We start from the raw sequence: 23,413 nt of genomic DNA, 5'->3' as shown, positions 1-23,413 counted from the left end.
AAGCCACATTTCCCTCAACATTTTTCTTAGTCTCACTGACTTTTTTTCATTTATTTAGTTGTTTTACTGAGTATTTGCAATTTTACCTTGTCAAATCTATTCTTCTTTTTACTATAATTCTTCATACTGTATTTAATTGCATTTTTATTTCCTTTCAAGATTTAATAATTATCTAGTTCTGTTTTCTTGAAAATTTTAGATTTAAACTAAAGTCTTTAATCTGTTCGAAGTTCATTTTATTAATAGTATATGGTAAAAAATGAGGGTCCAAAGTGTTCTTTTTCCCCTGCCAAACTGCAAAATTGCTTTCTCAACACAATTTCTCCTCTTTCATTATTTAATGCATCCTGTAGCAAGCATTTAAAGTTTATCTGCTATATAATAAAGTTTACTTCTAGATGCTCTATCGCTCTTAGCCATAAAATGTTAAGGCAAACATTTGAACGAATATCCAAGTGAAATACATATCAATGATATTTACCAGCAGCAAACACAACGGAAGTTCCCCATAAACATGGTTTTTCAAGGAAACCAATCAAAATGGGAAGATACAGTAGAGACCAAACATATTAACTTTATCCTCAGGTTTTGCCTTGATGTATCTTAAGGCACCTGGGTCCCTGCATTTTTCTGGGCTGTGTTAAGCCTCAATCATTTGTGACTAGCCAGTCTTACACTAGCTAAATCCCTCACTGAAGTTAGTCTCAGAAACCAAATACATACCCTTTCAGCTAATTCCTCCATGTCAGACTGAAGGCTTTTCATTGTGTTTTCAGCATTGTTGATTTGTATCTTTCTTAGGACATACTGGTTTTCTCTTTCTGACAATTTTGTCTGTGGATTAAAGAAAAAAAAAACAAATACATATTTTTCCATAGTCAGTAGATGTGCACACCAGGTTTATAAAAATACACAGAAAACCCTTTCAGTGTAAGAGGACTACAGTAGAGAGTTAGCCTTTATTCTCAAAATGGCGGGGTCCACAGGCTACTGCAAGCTGGTATGAAATTTGAGGTCTGCATGAGGGGACTGAGAACTCTGGGGACAGAAATTCTGTGAGCTCCCCTCAGTAGGCTGGAGAATCTGGTGTGGGCTGTGCTGGTTCTGGGGAAAGGGTACCTTTTGCAAATTTGCAAAAAGGCTCAATATAGACGGGCGGTGGCTTTGCGTGTCTGAGCTTTAAAATTTCAATTCTGGCAGGTCTTTGAGGAAATGATAACCCACCTTGATCAATGAAAATGGAGTTCTAGAAATTCAGTTTCCTCTTTCTAGTGTAAGGAGAACAATTATTTTTATTTCAGACAATTTGCCCTTTTCATTTCCATTTTTGAGGAGTTTGCACCAGGTGTAGCTTTCCTTCAATTACTTTGGAGTAAGTCCTTCAATCTGGGCACTGACTTCCTATCAGCTACAATATTATTATATCTGATATAATAACTATTTCTACCTTGAAGCTGTCCTTTTGGGGAAAGAGGATTCAAGCAGTATCAAGAGGACTGAGTCTGGGTGACTCCTCTGAGAATTACTGCCTTCATGTGTCCAAATAGATGAGTTTGGACAAAAAACAATTCCTAAACTGGGAATAGAGTGCTTACTAAGACTTCATCCAGCTTTAAAACTTTGTGATTTTTGTTTTGTTCTACACTTTGCCGATTTGGGCAATTGCTGTGGATATTATTTGTACCTCCTAAAAGCAGAGAATTGAGCACTTTCTATGTTAGATACTATTCTGACTGCTCTCTATATAACAACTCACTGTATTCTCTCAACAACCCATGAGATAGGTGTAATAATTATCCTCAATTTCAGATGAGGGGAATGAAAACTAAAGAGGTTAAATAATTTACTCAAGGTCACAAAGCTAGTAAGTGTCAGAGCTGGGATTTGAATCTAGGCATTCTGGTGTCAAAATTTATGCTCTTAACCACTACGCTAATTTGACTAACAAAATAAAAAAGTATGCTGGAATTAGTTCTATTAACCTTTCAGCTGATTATCATTGTTTCAAAAAGTATCTGTTGGTTGTGATAGAAGCCTATTATTTAGAGAGGGAAAAAACATCTCTTAAAAGCACTGTTACAGTTTTTGACTACTGTCTGCCTTTAACTTGCTTATCAGATTTAACCACTAGACCAAGGAAGAGAAACAGTGCACATGAGCATGCTTGTGTATTTGAGTGTGTGTGTGAGTATGGAAAAATGAGAAAAAATGTTTGTCAGTGAGATGGAATGGTAAGGGCAGAAGAAAGAGGGAGGAAAGAAAGGAAAAATGGAGAACAAGAGTGTATGAGTTTTCAGAGAAACCCATGAAAACATAGCAAACTGAAGTTAAGGTAATAGTATGTTTGCTATGTTGACTTAAGTAACCAATGTACAGCTTAAGAAAATAAGTGTTTCTCCTCTATCAATAGCTTTGTACATAGATACTAGTTTTTCAGTCATTTCATTTTCCATTAACCTTTTTCATAGATGACAGCTCCTGGTTTAGGATGGAGCGCATGACTCTAATCAACTTTTCATAATTTCCGAGGTCTAGCAATCTGTAATATAACTACTGGACTCAGATAACAAAAGGGTAGGAGGTACTAGGAGTGACCCTGTGAAACCAGAGTGAAAATACACAGAAAGTAAACCATTCCTGCATACTTTGAGGAGGTAGATGGTGGAGTTGATTTCGTTCACGTGCCTATGAGCTGCGGCACCAGATGACACACCCAGCAGGCCGGATTTGCTTTCTTCAATTGAGAGCGCTGCTAACCGAAGGTCATCAGTCAGATCCCAGATGCATTTATCGCAGCCTGGTGGTACAATGGCATGTCATTTCCTCAAAATCAAAGGTCAGCTGGGAAGCATTCTGCTCTAAGTTGGTCATTATATGCCCTTGCTTGGTTAATACTGTTCATATTTTTGTTTCCTGAGGAGATATTCTGGACCACGGAACTAGTCCTTATACTCAGAGAGCCTCAGATGACCAAAGTGTACATTGGGCACTATCCCTGCTTAGAACACAAAAAACAAACATGCAACTGAAAAGCAGGTTACCATGAACGCTAATGGCTGAGCTGAGGAGGAAAGGAAGCGCAAAGGGCAAGGCATCTGAGAGACGGCGGGTGGCTGAAAAGAACCTTCTCCCCACTTTTCTCTGGTCAGGGGAAAGCCGTCTGGGAGGACGCCCTCCACGTCAGGCTGTGGGTTTCCGCTTGGTGCCGGCCAGTGAAGATGGAACTCGCCTGCCATTCCTCCTTTCCCAGCAGCTTTCCTTACTGACTGTTCAGGTTCCAGTGCTTTCTCCTCACTGCACGGATGGCCCGGTGCCTCTCCGTGGCCTGACCTCCTGTCTGAACAGGTCGGCAGGACCTCACTGTTTGCTAATATTACTCTCTGACAGCTGACGACCCTGCACATGTGGTGAGGAGGGTGGCGGTTTCTCACTGCTTCCTGCATTTCATGTTCGAGTTCCTCTGACCACTGTCATCACCCCCACAAACCAATGCCCTCCTAGGACACACTCACTAAGGACACCCTTTGAAATTTTTCTGTTTCCAACCTCTTTCCACCAGACATACTCTCGTCTAGAGAACTGATAAATGGAGACTAAAGGGTTAATGGTTGTTAATATGTTAATTTGTTACTTGAAGTTTAATGAGGTCTTCCTCATATGCTCTCTCTAAGTAATGACTCCCCAGCCAGAACATCAGGCTGGTGGAGGAGACACAGAGAGGCCAAGCAGGCACCTTGATGTCCTTAAAATGACTGTGCATAGAGGATCACCTATGCTGTCAGTATGCAAACTTTGCCCAGCCTGTGCCTTCCATCCTATGTCACCTTCTAATATGGGATTCATCATGATACTAATCTCTTGTGCCCAGAGGGACTGAGAGGCCAAGATGTTTTTGTTTGGGGGAAGAGATATCTAATATTAAAGTAGTCTTTAAAACACTCTACTTAAAGCCAAATATTAGTTACTTTCTTGATAGAAGGCTTTCTAAGGCAAAACTTTCCTTAAATCCTTCTAAAAATCAATCATGGACTTTTCTAGGCTACTGGCTTAAAGGACGCTTGAGAAGTCATTAAGACTGGCTCTGGGCATTTGTTTTGAAATGTTTCAGCAGGTTCTTGGACCGTTAGGACTACTCATGATTTGAAGTGGGCTTCCCTGATAGCTCAGTTGGTAAAGAATCCGCCTGCAATGCAGGAGACCCTGGTTTGATTCCTGGGTTGCAAAGATCCACTGGAGAAGGGATAGGCTACCCTCTCCAGTATTCTTGGCTTCCCTTGTGGCTCAGGTGGTAAAGAATCCACCTGCAATGTGGGAGACCTGGGTTCAATCCCTGGGCTGGGAAGATACCCTGGAGAAGGGAAAGACTACCCACTCCAGTATTCTGGTCTGGAGAATTCCATGGACAGTATAATCCACGGGATCCCAAAGAGTTGGACACGACTGAGCAACATTCACTTTCACTTTCATGATTTGAATGACAGGAAAGACAGGAAAGAGAGAAGGCAGCTCCTTTTCATAAGGACTGAATATTATATTACTGGTGCCACTTCAGATTTGGAGTGATCTGGGGAAAAGTTAAATCTCTTGGTATATGAGTTTACCAAATGTTGTAAAGCATTGTCTATGGATTACATTATCTGAGGATCTGAAGATATAATATAGAAAAAGGACCTAAAATGAACTCAGTCTTTGGGAACTGTATTTCCAACTTTACCTACTAAGTAAGATGTTGAACTTAAAGACTTGAAAAAAATAATTTTTCTAAAATAGAGCTGTTTAAATGCAACCTGCTATTTGCCAATTGGAATCAAGTGGACTGAATGTCTTTTGCTTAGGGTCCATTTGGTTGAGGCACAGACAGGGTTAAAGCCAACGGTGGGACTCAGTTTCTAGAGAGGGTGGGATTGCATAGATCTTCTTAATCCTACACCTGCAGCATATTAGAGAAAGTGGGGTTAGTCAATCATGTACTGTTATTTTTACTTATGGTTGGGCAGTCCGTGCCTGTAGGGGACTCAAAACCTTCTTCCAAGCACTCTCCGGTTATGCTGTCACATGGGCCTCCCCCACAATTGCACGCTGTGGGAAACAAAAACAAGAGATTAGGGATTCATTTTCTTAATGCCTAAAGTATCACAATGTTTTGTGGTTTGCAGAAATACTTGCTATCAGTATATAATTCTTCAGTGGGGATTAATTTATATTCTTTCTTAAGATCATGAGGAATACATGATTTAGGGATTACTCCTCTTACCCAATTAAGCCCCAGCTTGGTGAGACTTTCAAAGATGACCCTGGGCCAAAAGTAGATAAATCTCAATGTTTTAGGGTTCCTTTCCCAACTTTTCGAGATTCTGACATGACTCTGCAACTGCTTCAGTCCAAAGAGATCCAGGTCAGTTTCACAAGGTACAAAATGATCAGAGTCCATTATTCAGCTGGAATCTAAGTCATCCTTTTATCGCAGTCAGATTCTCTAGTTTAATTCAAGTCTAGGTTTGATTACTGCCAGGTGTGAGGGAGGAGCCGCCCACTAGGAGCGAGTGAGGGGACCCAAGAGCAATTCTTGTCTCCTACAGGGCTTGACCCTTGGCAAGACTGACTCCAAACCTCCCAATGATAGCTACCAGTGGGACAGCTGGGAACAATATTGTGAAAAGAATTAGGACCATATTTACATGAATTTAGAAGACTTGAGAGCCCATTATTAATCTATTGATGATTTTCAAGAATGCTTTTTGGGGTGGAGATTAATTTTTAATATTCATAAAGGATTTCTTCAGTTATGTAGGCTAGCAGTAAGCTGGAATAGAATTGTGAATTTCCTCCCACCTCTTAACTGTCTTTACAGAATAATCATAAAATATTGGCTTCAAGGATAACATACATTTATTACATTTTGGCTGTTAAAATGTTCCACAAAATTCAGATTTATGAAACAATTCAGCAAGGGCATGCATTATTGCTTCCAACATTAGCTTCTTTTCTAAGACTGATCTGCATCCATGCCATTTAAACATGAGTTTAGTCAATATTTTGAGAATCAGGATGCCAATGTTTAAGTCTTTGGCTTTGCCAACCCTCTTTCTGATGCCCACTTCTCTCTAGTCTGACTGGACAGTGCTCCTCTCCTCCCTCTGTTATTCTTGGGGCTATGTTTCTGTGCACACAGCTTTCCTGGAGGCATGGTTACTTTTCTGTGACTTCTGCAGATCATATTTGTTTTCTTCTCAATTTCAAACTCTTCACTTCTTAAAAATCTCTTTAAGTAGAAACCTGTTTCAGTGAGAGTATCTCTAACTGAAGCAAGCCACAAGAGCACAATACCTCTTCCTCAGTCTTCTTCATCTCAAAGGCACATACAAGGAGGAATACTCAGTCTCAGCCTTCCTTTAATCCTGCAGGAAGGCAATTTAACTTTACTTCTGAAGAGCTTCACTCTCTGAGGTAAATGGATTGGAGAAATCCCAAATAAAATTGGTACTTTTCAGTCTAACTGAAGTCTATCCAGGAAGATACTATCCCTGAAATATTTTCTCTGATAATTTGAAGAAATAGGGGGATGAAACTACTCCTGGATTTGCTAACCTATTTCACTGAAATGCTAACTTTTACCAAATATAACTAAAAAGAAAGACATAGTTTGCAGAATAAGAAAATTGATGTGAACCACACAAGCTTTCATTCAGTCCTCTGGTCAATGATAGGTTATCTGCGGAAGTCTGATTCACTTCTTTGGTCAAAACTGGAAGGACACGAAGATGGTAAGACAAAAGGTCACTGGTGTTAAGTGTCTCATGGTTCATTCTACCCATGAGCTAAGTTACACTAGTCGTGACAAAAATATCTACCCCTATGAATATGGGATGCACACCCTGAGACTCCATACTACCCTGGGAAAGTGTCAAGGGGGTAACTGCAGTATGTCCCCAAGAGAAATCCACCTGAACCTGGCACTGACAGAGAGCCTGCTCCTGTCACGCGTGCACCCGTCGGGTGGCTGCAGTCGTGTGCACAGCACTGTACCTGCACAGTTCTTGGCTCTCCTCGCATCTCCATAGTACCCAGGCGCGCACCGTTCACACTTGAATCCAGTGGTGTTGCGTAAGCAATTCCTACACTGGCCAGTGACCTCATCACAATCTTCAAAGATCAGATTAGGATCTGAATTCCCACTGCAGTCACATTTCTTACAAGTGCTTCCGATCAGCAAGGGGTTTCCATAGTAACCAGGAGCACATCTGAAGGGGAATCACACGTTAAAAATTGAGCATCCACAGTTTTCTTCCTTTTTGTCTTCTTTCCTACTTAGAAGAAAGTATAATGAATTTCTGGACTGTTCTCCCAGAATTAATCCCCCCTCTCCATTGTATTCCAGCCTGTTCAGTTCAGCAAGACCTTCAGGCGCAGGAGTGTCTGGCTATAACCAGTTTGTGGGCATTTGTGGTCACACCCCAATGACTGGGATGCACTGCTGCCATAGGATGGTGGTACTAGATATGCTAAAAGTGGCCATGAGATTTGCCACTAGGGCACAGCTAAGAATTGTTCTGGACAAAATTTTAATAATACCTTTACTGAGAATCACTGGTATATATTCCACCTTGCCAGAGTGATTGTTCTGATAAACTAAACCTGAGCCAATCAGTGCCTGGCACTGTCCCAGTCAAAATGGTTTGGCACAGGACTGATTCAGTTGGAGTGGAGCTCGGGCTCTTGTTTGAGGGCTTTGTGAAGGCATTCTCTCCATCCGCAGGTGAATAAAGAGGCAGGCAGCACGACCGGCTCTGGCAGCCACCCTGTGACTGAAAGAAGACAGTGTGGAGATGAAGCAGAGGGCAGAGCTGAGGGAGTCCCACAGATAAGTGGAGTTGGAGCCAGATGGCCATTACTCTGTAGGTTTTAGATGTATAAGCCTACAGAGGCCAGATACCTAGCTGCGTTTGTTGTGGGGGCAGAGCTGATGCCTATGGTCATGCCAGCTGGCCCTTAATGAAGAGAATCCAGCCCAGTTGGAGAGCAGAGACTGATACTTTCCCAGCCTTTGCTGGCTTTGCCAAGTTGCACACTCTGGGTGGGGCTGCCTCTGCCCAGAGGAAAAATGCCTTTCTTTACTGTTTCCAAAACGTAACCTGTAGGCCAGCAGAAGCCCTGCTGAGCGTGATGGGACCACAGGCCTCATCTGAGGGGGCAGGTGCTTCTCAGCTCCTATCAACTGTTTCCAAAGGATACCTGTGAGGGAATGATCTGTCCTGTAAATCTTACTGTTTTTAAAGGAAATGTTGAAGTTTGGATTTGTATGTGAAATCTCGGTTTTTAAAGGTTGCTTCAAACTTTGTAAGAATACGGTTTGAGCCAACATACACATTTTCTGGTTGGCTGTTGTCCCTGTTTTGCTGTGGACCCTAAATTGGTGTTGAAGACTGGCTAAGGTGGGCTGAAGCAGCTTTGGGAGTGGCTGGAAAGAACATGCAGTTGCACCATCATGGGACTGAAGGTTGGGCAGAGGAGTTAGTTTTGAAGAGAGAGAAAAAGGAAGAGAGCCAGTGAAGGTTTTCATGTGTGATAAAAGTAATGGTGAGTGAAGCCAGTGTTGGCATCAGAGTTCAGGATGGACTGCGGGCTGGAATCGGAGACCAGGGTTGGGTGCGGAGGGCCTCGGGTGGAACCTTGGCCTTGGGAGTGGAAAGCAAGACTTTCCAAGGAAACCAATAAGACCCAGCCAGTAATAATAAGACACCACATTTTTAAAGGCCTCCATTTAAAGCAAAAGAATTATGATTCAGAACATTTGAAAAACAGAAAAATTAAAAAAAAAATCACACCTGTAATCCCAAGACCTTAACAAAATCACTGTTCAACATTTTGTGTATGTTTTCCCAGGCTTTATTCCTGTCTCGGTTTTTTGATGTAATCATAATGATGGTGTATGTTCAGTCACTTGCATTGCATCTCATGGCTTCAACTAGGTAAGTTTATTTAGTTACCACAGACACCCAGGAGGGAGGGCACCCAGGCCTGGCATCCTGAGGTTGAGAGGCTAGTTTGATTTCCCAGTCTCGCACAGCCAGGAAGTGACAGCATATGACCCAGACCCTCTGACCCTGATGTTCTTTTCTTCACTCCACCCTGGATCACACTGCTGCTGCTTTACATGAATGAGTGAATTCAACCAACAGAAGGACAATTCATGTCTATTTTGTGTAAGGCATGGAGAGACAGAAGAGGAAAAACACACAGCCTATGCACTGAAAGAACAGGAAAGGAATTAGGCATAATTATACAAACTCTAGATACTGAGGACCATGAAGAAGATAAGAATGAATGTTAAGTGCCACACAACCCACAAAGAGGAAATGCTTGATACATTTTGTTATTCATACTCATGTCTCTGTACCTCTAGTTTACAGGCCCTCTGGTCCCCAAGTCAGCATACATCATTCCTCTGTGGAACTCACGGCTGGATTGAATTACTATCCTGGGCTGCAGTCCACCAAACAGAATATTAGGATTCTTAGGCTCACTAAAATGGGATGTGGATCTGCCACCTCAGTGTGCAACTTGGGAGCCTGAGGTCTGGGAGTGAACGGATTTGTCCAAGCTCACAGAAGCCAGATGCCAGTTACTTTCTTTTCTCTGTTTGATTCCACTGTTTTTGATCTCCATAGGCAGTCTCCTGGTTTTCTACAAGAGAAAAACCAAACTCTCTCTTCTCTAAGTCATAATCTCAACCACAGTAGAGACCTACTTTGAGTTACTTTGAATTTCAAGAACATCTTTTGGTGGCAGTCTCAGAGGCAACTCTGAAGTCACAGTCCCAACTTCTACCCTACAGATGTTATAGCATGAGAACATAAAGGTTTTGTACTAAGCCCCCTCTGACTCCAAGTTTATAGATGAGGAAACCAGATGATGAAGAAGCTGGATGACTGGTTCACCACTACATGGCTCAAGCATCGAGTGGGACTCCCAAGTTTATACTCTTTTCACTCCACAAGTATGGCATTAATGCGTCAACTAATTAACCCATTAATGATATAACAGGTGAGTAATTAAATGCTATCTGTTAATATGCCTAATTCCTGCCCTCTAAGAGTAAATTACAAAGGATACAGAAGGACCAGGAATTGGATTCAGAGTCAGCACTGGAGTCCAGGTACCCAGGACTGATGCACTTTTATTTGCTTCTGTAATTTCATTTCTAGTTATACTAATGACTTAATTCACTCAGAGAAAATAGAGCTGATAAATATACAATGCAAATGAAAAAACAGTGACATATGAACTTTGTCATTTCAGTCAGTGATCATATCATTTGGCAAGATGGGGGGAAAAAAGATATGCTTTTTGGAAAAAACATTTTGGTCAAAAAATTTTTTTTTGATGAAAAACTATTATTTGGGGAGTTTTTGTAGTGTTTTCCCCGTGCTCTGCTCTTTCTCCTTTGCTTCTCTTCCCAGGGCTACATTCTAGCCCTCATTGAATGCCTTTATCAAAGGTGCCAAAATTCCCAGCCCAGGTGGCACAGAAGCTTTTCTGAGGAGGACATGGCTCTATAGTCATTTGGGTTAAATTAAACAAAGAAAAAAAGTATCTGTTACACAGTAGGTACCAGATAAATGCTCTCCACTTCCCTACGAAAGACTGGGAACTAAAGCTAGGGAAATATAAGTAACCCATTCCAGGTCACAGGGCAAGAATCGAGAAATGGAGCAGCCAAGAGTAGGGCTTATGAGAAGAATTTTGTACAGATAACAGGTCTGACAGCTTATGTCAGAACATCATGAAAAACATGATGCCTGCATAAAGAATCAGACTAATTCACCAAATCATAATATGGTGTGTGTTCAGGCGCGTCTGACTCTTTGCGAGCCCATGGGTTGTAGCCCTCCAGGCTCCTCTGTCCCTGGGATATTCCCAGCAAGAATACATTTCCTACCCTAGGGGATCTTCCCAACCCACGGATTGAACCTGAGTCTCCTGCCCTGGCAGGCAGACTCTTCACCACTGCGCCATCTCAGAAGCCTGAATCATAATATAATCCTCAATAAATGTTAGCTTCCTCGTCCTTTTCATTATTTTTTTCTAAGTTCAAGGTCATTATCAAAATCATTGTCACCGTCATCATCATGGTCTCTGATGATATTATGTTTAGTCTTTCCTGTTAGATTTTCAGATTCCCTTAAATTTACTTTAATTTGCCCCATTTTTCTTTCCTGATCCTTAAGCAATAAGAGCCACCTAATAAATCCTCATATGGTTTCAGCATGTCTCTCAATCCCCCAAAGAGCTGAATGGATGAGGGTACACCGTTAAAGCTGCCACAAGAGACAATATGGACTACTTAGACATGGATATCATATATGTTGAGTAACTGAAAACTCTTCATTGAACAATGAGGGTCAATTGTGTGACCTTAGATTAAATCTCTTCAAGGATCTGAGTCTCAGGCCCCTCCATCTTTAAATAAAATGTACTACTTAGGAGCAGAGGGAAGGTCACTCTGAAGGAGAATGAGATTCAAAACTCCTGTCCATATGACTGTTCATTTTGTAATTATTTGCATCAGAAGATAACTTACATCTGCAACCTCTATTCAATTCTGGGTCTTTGATTTTCCAGGCATGGGATGAGAAGTAGGGTATCAAATGGTGCAAGAAATGTCTGACTCTTGTCACTGCATGGAGTCTTTTTAAAGGAATAATAAAAGTTCTGGGATTTTTAGTAAAAAAAAGTTTTAAAGAAGCATTACTGAAACAAATGTAACTCAGTGCCTACAATATTCTAGATACTGTAATGGGGGAAGAATGAAGAGAGACATAAATAAGATACTACTGTTGAGAAGCTCACAGTTCAAAGAGATTTTTAAAAATTGTTTGACTTTGAACAAATGGCTTAACCTCTCTGTGTCTCACTTTCTTTTTCTGTAAATAAGGATGAAAATGGTATCTCATAGGATTTTTCTTTGAGGTTTAAATGTATCATTGCCTGCAAAGAAAGTGCTGACAACAGTACCTGGCATACAATAAGCACTAGTAAATATTACTGATTATTTTTACCATTATCACCATGATCATCATCTAAATGCAACAATATGTGGTTGCACCAGCTCTACAGCTGGTGTTAAGAGCAGCAGGTCCAGTATGGGGAGTTTAAATTATCAGGTGAGAAAGGGCTTTGGGAAGAGATAGGCAGGGCCCAGAGTAGGCTAAATAACTCGGACCTTACTGGGAAGACCAGCATGTTTGAGCTATTTTGCACAGTACTAAAGAGGCTCATGTCTTTCCTATTTTAGACCAGTGTTGCACAAACATGTATGTTGTATGCATCCTTGTGAAAAGGAAAACATTTATACAGACTATCTCTTCCAGTGTTTGCTTAAATCATCCTTAAATACTTCAAAAAGAAAACTAAGTGTAACTCTTTATGTCTATGACTCTTACATATCTTGAAAAACCAGAATAAATTTTCCAAATAAAACACAACAAAACTATAAAATGAATCAAATTCAAATTAGCAGCATAATTCAGGCAACAGATGATGTTGTTGCAACTGAATGACCATTTGCAATGTGAGATGGTAGAGGACTGTTGGACTGCAGCATGCATGATCTGCCCTGTGCTGTGTGAGGACTCAGTTCAGTTCAGCTCAGTTGCCCAGTCATGTCCAAGTCTTTGTGACCCCATGGACTGCAGTTTTCCAGGCTTCCCTGTCCATCACCAACTCCTGAAGCTTGCTCAAACTCATGTCCATCGAGTCGGTGATGCCATCCAACTATCTCATTCTCTGTCGTCCCCTTCTCCTCCCGCCTTCAATCTTTCCCAGCATCAGGGTCTTTTCCAATAAGTCAGTTCTTCGCATCAGGTGGCCAAAGTATTTGAGTTTCAGCTTTAGCATCAGTCCTTCCAATGAATATTCAGGACTGATTTCCTTTAGGATTGACTGGTTTGATCTCCCTGCAGTCCAAGGGACTCTCAAGGGTCTTCTCCAACACCACAGTTCAAAAGCATCAATTCTTTGGCGCTCAGCCTTCTTTATGGTCCAACTCTCACATCCATACATGACTACTGGAAAAACCATAGTTTTGACTATATGGAACTCTGTTGGCAAAGTAATGTCTCTGCTTTTTAATACACTGTCTGGCACCCCACTCCAGTACTCTTGCCTGGAAAATCCCATGGATGGAGGAGCCTAGTAGGCTGCAGTCCATGGGGTCGCTAAGAGTCAGACACGGCTGAGCGACTTCACTTTCACTTTTCACTTTCATGCATTGGACAAGGAAATGGCAACCCACTCCAGTGTTCTTGCCTGGAGAATCCCGGGGACAGGGGAGCCTGGTGGGCTGCCGTCTTTGGGGTCGCACAGAGTCGGACATGACTGAAGTGACAGCAGCAGCAGCAGGCTGGTCATACCTTTTCTTCCAAGGAGCAAGCGTCTTTTAATTAAATGGCAGCAGTCACCATCTGCAGTGGTTTTGGAGCCCCCCAAAATAAAGTCTGTCACTGTTTTCATTGTCTCCCCATCTGTTTGCCATGAAGTGATGGGACTGGATGCCATGATCTTAGTTTTCTGAATGTTGAGTTTTAAGCCAACTTTTTCACTCTCCTCTTCTACTTTCATCAAGACGCTCTTTAGTTCTTTGCTTTCTGCCATCAGGGTCATGTCATCTGTGTATCTGAGGTTATTGATATTTCTCCCAGCAATCTGATTCCAGCTTGTACTTCATCCAGCCTGGCATTTTGCCTGATGTAGTCTGCATATAAGTTAAATAAACATGGTGACAATATATATAGCCTTGACGTATTCCTTTCCTGATTTGGAACCAGTCTACTGTCCTATGTCCAGTTCTAACTGTTGCTTCTTGACCTGCATACAGAGTTCTCAGGGGGCAGGTAAGGTGGTCTGGTATTCCCATCTCTTGAAGAATTTTCCACAATTTGTTGTGATCCACACAGTCAAAGGTTTTGGCATAGTCAATAAAGAAGTAGATGTTTTCTGGAACTCTTTTGCTTTTTCTATGATCCAATGGATGTTGGCAATTTGATTTCTGGTTCCTCTGCCTTTTCTAAATCCAGCTTGAACACGTGGAAGTTCATGGTTCACATACTGTTGAAGCCTGGTTTGGAGAATTTTAAGCATTACTTTGCTAGCGTGTGAGATAAGTGCAATTGTGCGGTAGTTTGAGCATTCTTTGGCATGCCTTTCTTTTGGGACTGCAATGAAAACTGATCTTTTCCAGTCCTGTGGCCACTGCTAAGTTTTCCAAATTTGCTGGCATACTGAGTGCAGCACTTTAAGAGCATCTTTTTTTAGGACTTGAAATAGCTCAATTGGAATTCCATTACTTCCACTAGCTTTGTTCATAGTGATGTTTTGTAAAGCCCATTTGACTTTGCATTCCAGGATGTCTGGCTCTAGGTGACTGATCACTCCATCATGGTTATCTGGGTCATTAAGATTTTTCTGTATACTTCTTTTGGTATTCTTGGCACCTCTTCTTATTATCTTCTGCTGTATGATGACTCAGTTTGCCTCAATGTCATGTCTTTGGACCTCCAGCTGTCTGTAATGTCTCACTGACACACCATCAGCCATGAGCTCTGAGGCAGATAGATCCTCCTCTATTATAACATGGTACTACAGAATGTATAGAACATGTTTCAGTGAACTTTTTTCCCCTCAGGATTATCACTGAAATAAAACACAAAATTAAGAAAAAACTCGCTGAGAACCCATGAACCTCCACAAATATTTCTGAGGACACCTGTGGCTCTTGGGTCCCAGTTTGGGAAGCACTATTTTATAGTTTGTGGGTGTGGTATCAAAGGTTGAAACAGAGCAGTAGTTCACAAGCCAGTGAGACGACTGCTGTGAGAACCCAACGGGGAGTCAAAATATGGGTCCCCAGCCTCACCTGAGAGGTCTCTTTTCAGTGGGGCACGGGGGGGTTTAGGCAGGGCCCGGGAATCCAAAGGTTTCCAGGAGATACATACACAAAGTCAGACTTGAAAACCACCTTTGATTAAAAGATCTCTAAGTGCAGAAACACCCAGTGCATTCTTGTTTGGACGAACGAGATAGCCATACAAACCAGCTACATATTTTGAAAAGATCTTGTGGGCGGATTTGAGTTTACAAATTAACTGAAAACATATTAGATGACGTTTAACTGGAAAAACTTAACAATCTGATGATTAAACTCAAAACAGAGACCCCCCCCTCCCCTCAGTTCCAGAGTCAAAGAAATCACAAGCAGCTGAGGCCACCTCCTGTGAGATGACCCAGCCCCTCCATGGGAAGGAAATCTTTCCTTCCACTACAGTTGTGAAGAGCCTCTGCTAGCCTTCTCTTTGGCATTTCCTTTTCTCTGTCTGGCAATCAATGCTTTTGAGGTTTGTCTTCTCCCCTAGCTTTGACTTCATTGAGGACAAGAGACCATATCTTACCTCCACTCCACCACAATCTGTTTCCGTGGTCATTTCTATTTTGAGGAAGAGTTCCCTGGCTTATCAGGTCAATTTTTAATGTAAAAGACCTCAGTACATTCTCTTTAAAAGAGCAGGGTGTAAGGAAGGATGGACAGGAAATATGAAGAAATTTGCTCTAACTGATCCTCCCCTAAAGCAGATGAAAGGTCTTGGGAGAGACGCTTACTTCCAGCTCCTCTGTAGATGTAGCCTCCGGTCAAAGAGCATCTAGTCAACAGATTAACCATTTTTCTCCTCCATATCAGAAGTTCATCTAGCTCATTAATCATCAACGTTTAAAATAGGAGACTCTTAGGAAGACATTTGGGAAAGGCAGAATGGGAGAAGAATACATATGTTTAGCCCAAACTTTCCAAATCCTGGTTCACCTGCAAAATGATAAAATATGAGCACCTCTAGGGGTAGTTATGAGGCTGAGGGAGGACTTAAGAGACAATCATAGTAAAGGCACCGTTTCTAGTTAAGGAAACTGAGATTTAGGGAAACAAGCCAACTGGTCCCAAGCACACATTATGCCAGTGGTGGAAACAGGACAACAGGCACAATGACTCACACTGTCACCAGTAATTATTATCGAGCATTTATTAAGTCCCATAGATTAAGTCCCATACTAAGAACTTCACAGTATTCCTCACACCAGTCTTATGAGGTGGGTATTTTTCATTTTTTGCCTTTCTAGAGACGTGGAAATTGCCACATAGAGATCAAATAACTTACCAGGAGAATCACAAAGGGATCACAAAGGAATCCAAAGCTGAGAGATGGACTCAGCCAGGCTGACACTTCATCTCAGCACTTTACTTCCACCTCCCAAACTAGTGCTCTCCCCTCCATCCTATCAATCCAGGTCTAGCTAAGCAGCAGATCTCACTGAGCCTTGCTGATTAATGCCAGGTTCCAGGAGCCTCCAACGTGTGCCGGGGGATTTATTACCCACAGCTCCACGTCTGAGGGTACTTGCTGTCTTGTGCCAGGCCCCCCACTGTCGCCGACAGAACCCTATCCACACCCCTGTGTGATTCTGTAGAACTGAGCCCTTGGGGACCAGATTACTTCACTTCTGGGGGAATGTGTGTTCGGTCAGCAGGACTCTAAGACTATTAATTCCCCTCTTAGGAGCCATCCAGCACCCATTAGCCAGGAATATTGCTCAATCCTTATCAGACTAAACTGAGTTTAACCTCAGACACTGATGAGAAACTCCATCCCTGGCTGATGAACAACCTCTCACATCCCTGAGGAGCCAGATAATGAGTAAATCGGATGGTTCACGTTCCTGGGCCCCCACATAAAGAAATACAGAATAAGCATGTCACCAACAGTCATCAGCCGAAGGTCGTCTGATCATCTCTAGTGGTTCCCCTAAAGGATGACATTCACATGGTCTCTTAGCTTTCATGTTCCTCTTCCCTTACAGTAAAAAGGGGGAAAATCCCACAACTCTTTAGCAAAAGAATTATCCATATTTTGCATATTTAACAATTACAATAACAATCTACTCAAAATAGAGATTTTCTACGTTCCATAGACACTCTGGCTTTTTCAAAAGAGTTCCAGAGCTACACTTTGAGACATGGAGGGTGTTTTCTTTGGATGTGAAACGGTAATTAAGGTTTACCTTTTGAACCCTAGGCTGAGTCTGTGAGCCCCACCCAGGGCAGTAGGCAGTGTGCTTTGTGAAGTGAGCGCCCCACGGCCGTGGGGATATGGAACTAGACATCTGACCGGTCTTTTCTGGCCCTTCCTTCCTTGTCCTGAGGACACCATGCATCATTTTGCTGCCTAAACACATGGGGAGGCCGACGTTAATGGCATTTGTGTTAAAAATAAGAAGACCTCTCTGTGAGACTCTTTTAGTGAAAACCCTTTTAAATTAGAAACCTGTGAGCAGCTGAGGGAGGATGGGAAATATCTTGCCAGAAATCATTTGGTGGGAAGCCGTGCACTCTAGTTTGCCAAGTCCTTTCCTGTTTGAGCAAAGCCCAAAGCAACTTAAAAAAGTGTTAGGTATAAATACCAAAAAAGGAATTCAGAAAATCCAAATTCATGGAATTACTTTTCAGGAGAGGAAATGGTATAAAAAATAGGTTAAATAATAGGTTTGTGCCTTTTTCAATGTATCACTGTTAACTGACCAGTTAATAAAGGAATGCCTGAAGAAGTCTTTCTCTCTTTCTCCCTCTCTTTTGGACATTAATTACTGTACTACTAGTTCTCAGTGAGAGAGAGAGAGAAAGGACCGTTGCCAAAACCATCTCTTCAAAATACAGACATGCATTTCCCTCTTTCCTTACCCATTTATCCTGCGATGTAGCCATGGACGCCTATGGAGCATTCTTTTTTTTTTTTTTTTAAACTAATTAACTTACTTTTGACTCCACCGAGTCTTTGCTGCTGCTCGGGCTACTCTCTAGCTGTGGTGCACAGGCGTCTCACTGCAGTGGCTTCTGTTGTGGAGCGCAGGCTCTAGACAGCACAGGTTTCAGTAGTTGTGGCACACGGATTTAGTTGCTCTGGGGCACGTGGGATCTTCCCCATCCAGGGACTGAACCCGTGGTCCCCTGCATTGGCAGGCAGATTCTTATCCACTGGACCACCAGGGAAGTCCCTAGGGAGCATTCTTCTAGTTGTATCTACGGCATGGGGTTTGGGAAAGTTCCCCTAAAGGGTTCTGAAATGCTATCCGTCATTGCTTCTTAAGACCTATTGAATGAGAGCACGGCAGAACTGAGGAATGTAGGAAACAGGAAGTTTCCTTTACCATCACAGAGCATAGGGGTATTCAGGAGCCTACCTTTCACAATTAGGCCCAGCATAGTTTTCTTTACAAATACACCGAACAGCTCCGTTTTTCCTATAGCAGGACTCTGCAAAACTAGAATTGAAAGAGAATATTAGAAGTCAATTCCATACATCACTGAAGAGGCTGTCTTAATTTTGATTAGATCATCTCTACGTTGGTCCCCCTCAAGGTCAAATGGGTGTGATCACTTGCTTCATTTAAATTAAATCTCCCTCCTTTTAGGAAAGCTTCGAGTATCAGGCTCAGACAGAAAGTGACACAGCACTGGTGACACCATTTCTGTCTACCTCATTTATTTTTCCATAGAGGCACTTCATTATTTTGACTTGAAACAGTGGGAATTTGTAGAACATCACGTATATCTGTGTGTGTGTGTGTGTGTGTGTGTGTGTGTATTTAATGCAAGTCTAAACCACATATTCCAAAGCTGGATATAAAATAAGCAAATTTTACCTGTGATTTTAGATTCATATGATAACTTTCTCTTTTTTCCGTCACTTTCTGTGATGTTAAAAGTTTTCCTCTTTTTTCCTGCATTAGCTCTCTTTCACTCTTCAACGTCATGAGCCAGTTCTAAACTATGCTTTATAATCTCCACAGAACTTTAATTTCTTTCATGTGTACCTTAAGGTTGGGAATAAAGGGTGCAGGGACTGGCTCAACTGACCAAAGTCACAAAGCAAGTACTCAAGTGAAAAATAGGACCCACAGTAAAAGGATTCTAGTCCATGAAACCCTCTCTCTTGATTCTTCTTCTTTTTTTGATAATAAAAAGTAGAGGACACAGAACAGAAAACAAACAAACATTGTTTCAGCAGAATAAATATTTGAATTATCAAGGCAGGGAAATGGAGTATTACTCTATACATTTTGAAAATTCTACGTTGACAGGAATGTATCCCTATGAGGATGGTATACAAAATTTTAAAGACTTTTAAATTAGTTTTGGCTTAGGTAGTGTACAATCCATGGAGCGTGACCTGCTGTTCTCACATTTCTGCATGTATCAGCAAAGACCTAATGGTCTTCGGAGGAAAGCAAATGGATATGTTTGCTTTGTGTGAATACATTTATAAAATCAATCAGAAAACAACATGTGCTTCTCAGTAAAAGGCAGTACACACAATTTATTTTCTCTAGCAGTTTGGTTAAAAACACTCCAATGAATTACATTTCTTTGGCATTTATCCTTTATTTTTCTTGTTCTTATTCCTCAGCCTCCTTAAAGAAACACCATCAGTTAAGCGTCCAGAACATGCATATTTCTTTGAAGATGTTCCACCCAGTGGCCCACCCATGGCCTGAAGGCATGAAATATCTGCCTGGAGTTATCTTCTTTGAGCTAACGTCCTACTGTTACGAACAGATGACATTTTCCTTACTTGGAGCAATTAGTAGACATGGAGGATGTTTGGCCAAACCCCAAATAAATAACTGAGCTCTGTGTAAATGCACCCTGGGAACAGCTATGTGACCACTGGTCTTGGTGGAGGGAGACGCAGGGGCAGTAGGGCCATCGAGAGCTCCTTTTTTGGTTTTTCATCAGCATTAACTGTTTACATTTTGCTTAGGCTAAAGTCTGTTTGGCGCTAGGGAAATGAAATCACTGTGCCTTTCTCAGGCCACACTAACAACCATGGTGCTCTTTCCAAGTGGAAGGGAGTCGCGCTTTTGAAAAACCCTCAGGGAACTTAAAGGAAAACAGACTCAGCACTGTTTGTTTGCAAAACTCCCTCAAGCATCACTTTCTTGCTTTCAGATGTGGCTCTTGCAACTGGGGATCCAAATCCTGGGTCTGTAGGCTCAACTAGTGTATCTTTCTAACAGAACTGAGATTCCACACATGGTGCCTTTCTGAAAGCTCAAATAAAAGTCCTGGCACTTTAATTTTTATAGAAAGCAGCAATATGAATGATTTTTATAGAAAGCAGCAATATGAATTTTAAGAAAAGCTGAAAGAGGCAGTGGGGAGTCTGATTTTATACGATATTTGATTAGTATTTGAGATTAGTTAACTCAGTCAATAATAAGGCCAGATCAAAGACTAGCACTTTATAGGATCCAGGCCAATTTGTCCTATTCTATGACTGCAGACTACTCCTAGCTTTTTGGAGCCAGTTTTCTCCCCGAAGGGATTCAGGAAATAGAACAATTGCCACTACAGAGAAAGCAGATCTCTCCTACCCTTCCCCATTCCTCCATACTCTCACATATGTTCTTTACTTACAGCTTGTATATTTTTGCTTTTGTGTTAATTTTCAACAGGTTTTTTCATCTCAAATCTGTCCTCTAGAAACTTCAGCTTTTATATCTATGAATATCTGTGAATATGTACCTAACTGCACAATCATTCCCTAAGTCCCTCAGTTGCTCTTTTGAACTCAGATCTACACACACAAGCAGAGAAAGAACATGGGTGGAAATGGTATTTCTTGGTGCCTATGGAACTACCTCTGTTTTCTCTTTTAAGACATGAAGCTCATTACCCGACTGGCAAGTTTCTGCTTATTTTATTTAAAAGCATTAACAATCTTCAAAAGAGCTTCTTGAGGAACTAAGACACTGGATAATCTGTCTCATAGATAAAGAGGTCAAATGCTTTAGAAGCGTCAAAATACTGTTGTAATCTGATCTATTTTAAGGAAGGCAGGAGTTTTTGACCATTCTATTCACAACTGTGACCAACAACCAGTACATGATTGGCACGAAATAAGTGCCTGATTAATATTGATTTTATGTAGATAAGACTTCTCAGCCAATGAGGTTCCAGAAGCCTCATATCTCAAAGCATTAATGTCACATAATTTAGATAAGTAATTGTTGTATGTATGGTGCAAAAAAGTACAAAAGTCAGACAACACAATGAAGAATTTGGGATTACCTTTCTAATTCATCTGTTAATTTCTAAAGAAACTGCAGCTCTAATCTTATAAACCTGCTTTGAGCAGATGATGCTATATAACAACTTTGTTCATGTAGGAGAATGAGTGAAACTTATTAGAAAGTTGGAGGTAAATATATTAAACAAAATAACTACAGCACGGTAAGGGAATGGCACATTGAACACACCATCAGATATGGTTAAGACTCATGCTTGAGAGCAGAATATTAATGAACAATTAAATAATATATCTTGATGAAGCAAAGGGAGCTCATAAATCAGGACATGCTTGAATAAAAATAACAGAACAGTGTTTGAGTTTTCCACTCCCACTCTCAGAACCATCCATTCTGTACACGTTATTAATACCACTGAACAGGAAAAGTTACAAAGCAAGGGCTAAGGCAGTTTAATGGTTTCTAAAGAAAGATGGGACTGTAAAGCTTTTGACTTCTTCACTGCCTGCCAGACTCATCAGAGGCTCTGAACAAATCACAAGCTATGAGGTGAAATGTTAGGTGACACTGGTGTTCAATAAAGGGGAAAACAGGGGGAAACTTGGCTGTCATCTCTTTTCTCTTTATAAGAAAGTGTGTGGGATGATATTACTTATGTGTGGAATGGAACAAATGACACAAATGAACTTAGCTATGGGACAGAAACTGATTCACAGACATAGGGACAGACTGGCGGTCGTCAGGTGGCCGGAGAGGGGTGGGAGAGGGATGGGTTGGGAGTCTGGGGTTAGCTGATGCGAACTATTATGTATAGGGTGGATAAACACCAAGATCCTATTATATAGCACAGGGAACTATCTTCAATATCCTGTCTTAAGCCATAATAAAAAGGAAAACAAGAGACAGAGAGAGAGAGAGAGAGTGTGTGTGTGTGTGTGTGTGTGTGTGTGTGTGTATGAGAGAGAGAGAGACAGAGAGAGTGTGTGTGTATGTAAGGCATTCAGGACTTTTTCTAGTTACTTTATATGCATTATTTAATCTTTACAACAACTATCAAGGAAATATTACATCCAAATAATCAGAAGAGCACCTGATACAGAGTATGCAAAATGTTGGAAAACTAAATACCATTACATCATTTTAATTCTACATTACATTCTACATTTTTAAGCCAATAAAATGGCCAGTCCTGACTTGACTACTGGATTTATACATATATGTGCCTGAAAAGAATTCCATTATTTCCACTAAGATGTATGCATATTGTCTGTAACTTCTCATTCAGGAAACACAGCCAGAAGTGAAAATTCATCTTCTCAGAAATCTTCTATGTGCTGACTGGTCTAAAGCATTCTGTTTATCTATGCTCTATTTCTAACTGAAAATCCACTTAGCTGCCACATGTAGAAAAGGTCTGCTCTGTGAGTTGGAAGAAACTACTACTGCTGAGAACACTGAATTATAATTGTGTTGGTATCACCATTTGCAATCTCTCTAGGTTAAGGGATAGCAGAGAAAAAATGAGACTAGCCTTGCTTATAAAGCTTGGGAAACTTCACTGTGTCTGTGATGTGTCCTGCAACCCACCCCCAGTATTTAGGGCACAGGGTCATCACCTATACTGCAAGTGTTTAAGTTTTCCTGAAAGTGGATTCGGGCTAGAAAACTTTCCTGTACTTTTTCCAATCTCATTACAACAGGAGATACTCAATTTTGATTGTACAAAAACCCTAGAACTCTATATAGGGAGAAGAAAGAAAAGAAAAACAAAGGGGATAAGCAGTAGAAAAGGCTATTTCCTTTAAGACTTACTTGGCAACATGAGGCAGGGGGCAGGGGCATGGCTGGCAGAACCGGGGGGGCCCCCTGATGGCATCTCCAATATAACCATCTAGACATTTCTCACAGTGCTCGCCTGTTGTGTTCCGCTGGCAGTGCTATGAGACAAAAAGATAAGAAAATTGACAAGGGCACACAAGAAATTTTATACACAGCAAATGTGGGAATCAAGCAGTATTTCAAGCAAAAGGGATATCGGGCCTGACAGAACAGATGGTGTATAATGATACTTACCGGTCAGCACAGAGGAGCTATGCTGGGCCCAGTGGATGCTACAAAGTGTGTGAACCATGGGGAACACTTCTGTGCGTGCGCTGGCAGCCTGGGGGCGCTCTTCAGAGTTGGTGTGAAGAGCAGATTATTAGCCATTCATTTCAATTCAGAATGATGATCAGAATGATCAAGCTCTGAATATCCTAGAAGCATCAGTTTACTGACTAGGAAT

General features: G+C 41.4%; 1 protein-coding gene across 3 annotated transcripts in view; it reads right to left on the bottom strand.

Annotated features, from left to right (window-relative positions):
* LAMA4 (laminin subunit alpha 4) overlaps positions 1 to 23,413 on the bottom strand; it is a 139,972-nt gene that overhangs the window by 73,656 nt on the left and 42,903 nt on the right. For 2 of the 3 annotated variants that reach the window (XM_061427545.1, XM_061427546.1), the window contains exons 4-9: positions 22,942 to 23,066; positions 18,283 to 18,363; positions 7,027 to 7,241; positions 4,984 to 5,079; positions 2,646 to 2,797; positions 724 to 834 (exon numbers count right to left, since the gene is read on the bottom strand). In XM_061427545.1, coding sequence (XP_061283529.1) covers positions 724 to 834; positions 2,646 to 2,797; positions 4,984 to 5,079; positions 7,027 to 7,241; positions 18,283 to 18,363; positions 22,942 to 23,066 — 780 coding nt within the window. The remainder of the gene's footprint in view (positions 1 to 723; positions 835 to 2,645; positions 2,798 to 4,983; positions 5,080 to 7,026; positions 7,242 to 18,282; positions 18,364 to 22,941; positions 23,067 to 23,413) is intronic. The other variant, XM_061427547.1, reaches the window with a different exon arrangement.

The sequence above is a fragment of the Bos javanicus genome, chromosome 9 (genome assembly GCF_032452875.1).
Source record: "Bos javanicus breed banteng chromosome 9, ARS-OSU_banteng_1.0, whole genome shotgun sequence".
Taxonomy (NCBI): domain Eukaryota; kingdom Metazoa; phylum Chordata; class Mammalia; order Artiodactyla; family Bovidae; genus Bos; species Bos javanicus.
Note: the sequence above shows the minus strand (reverse complement) of the source record. Positions and strands in the feature narration are given on the sequence as shown.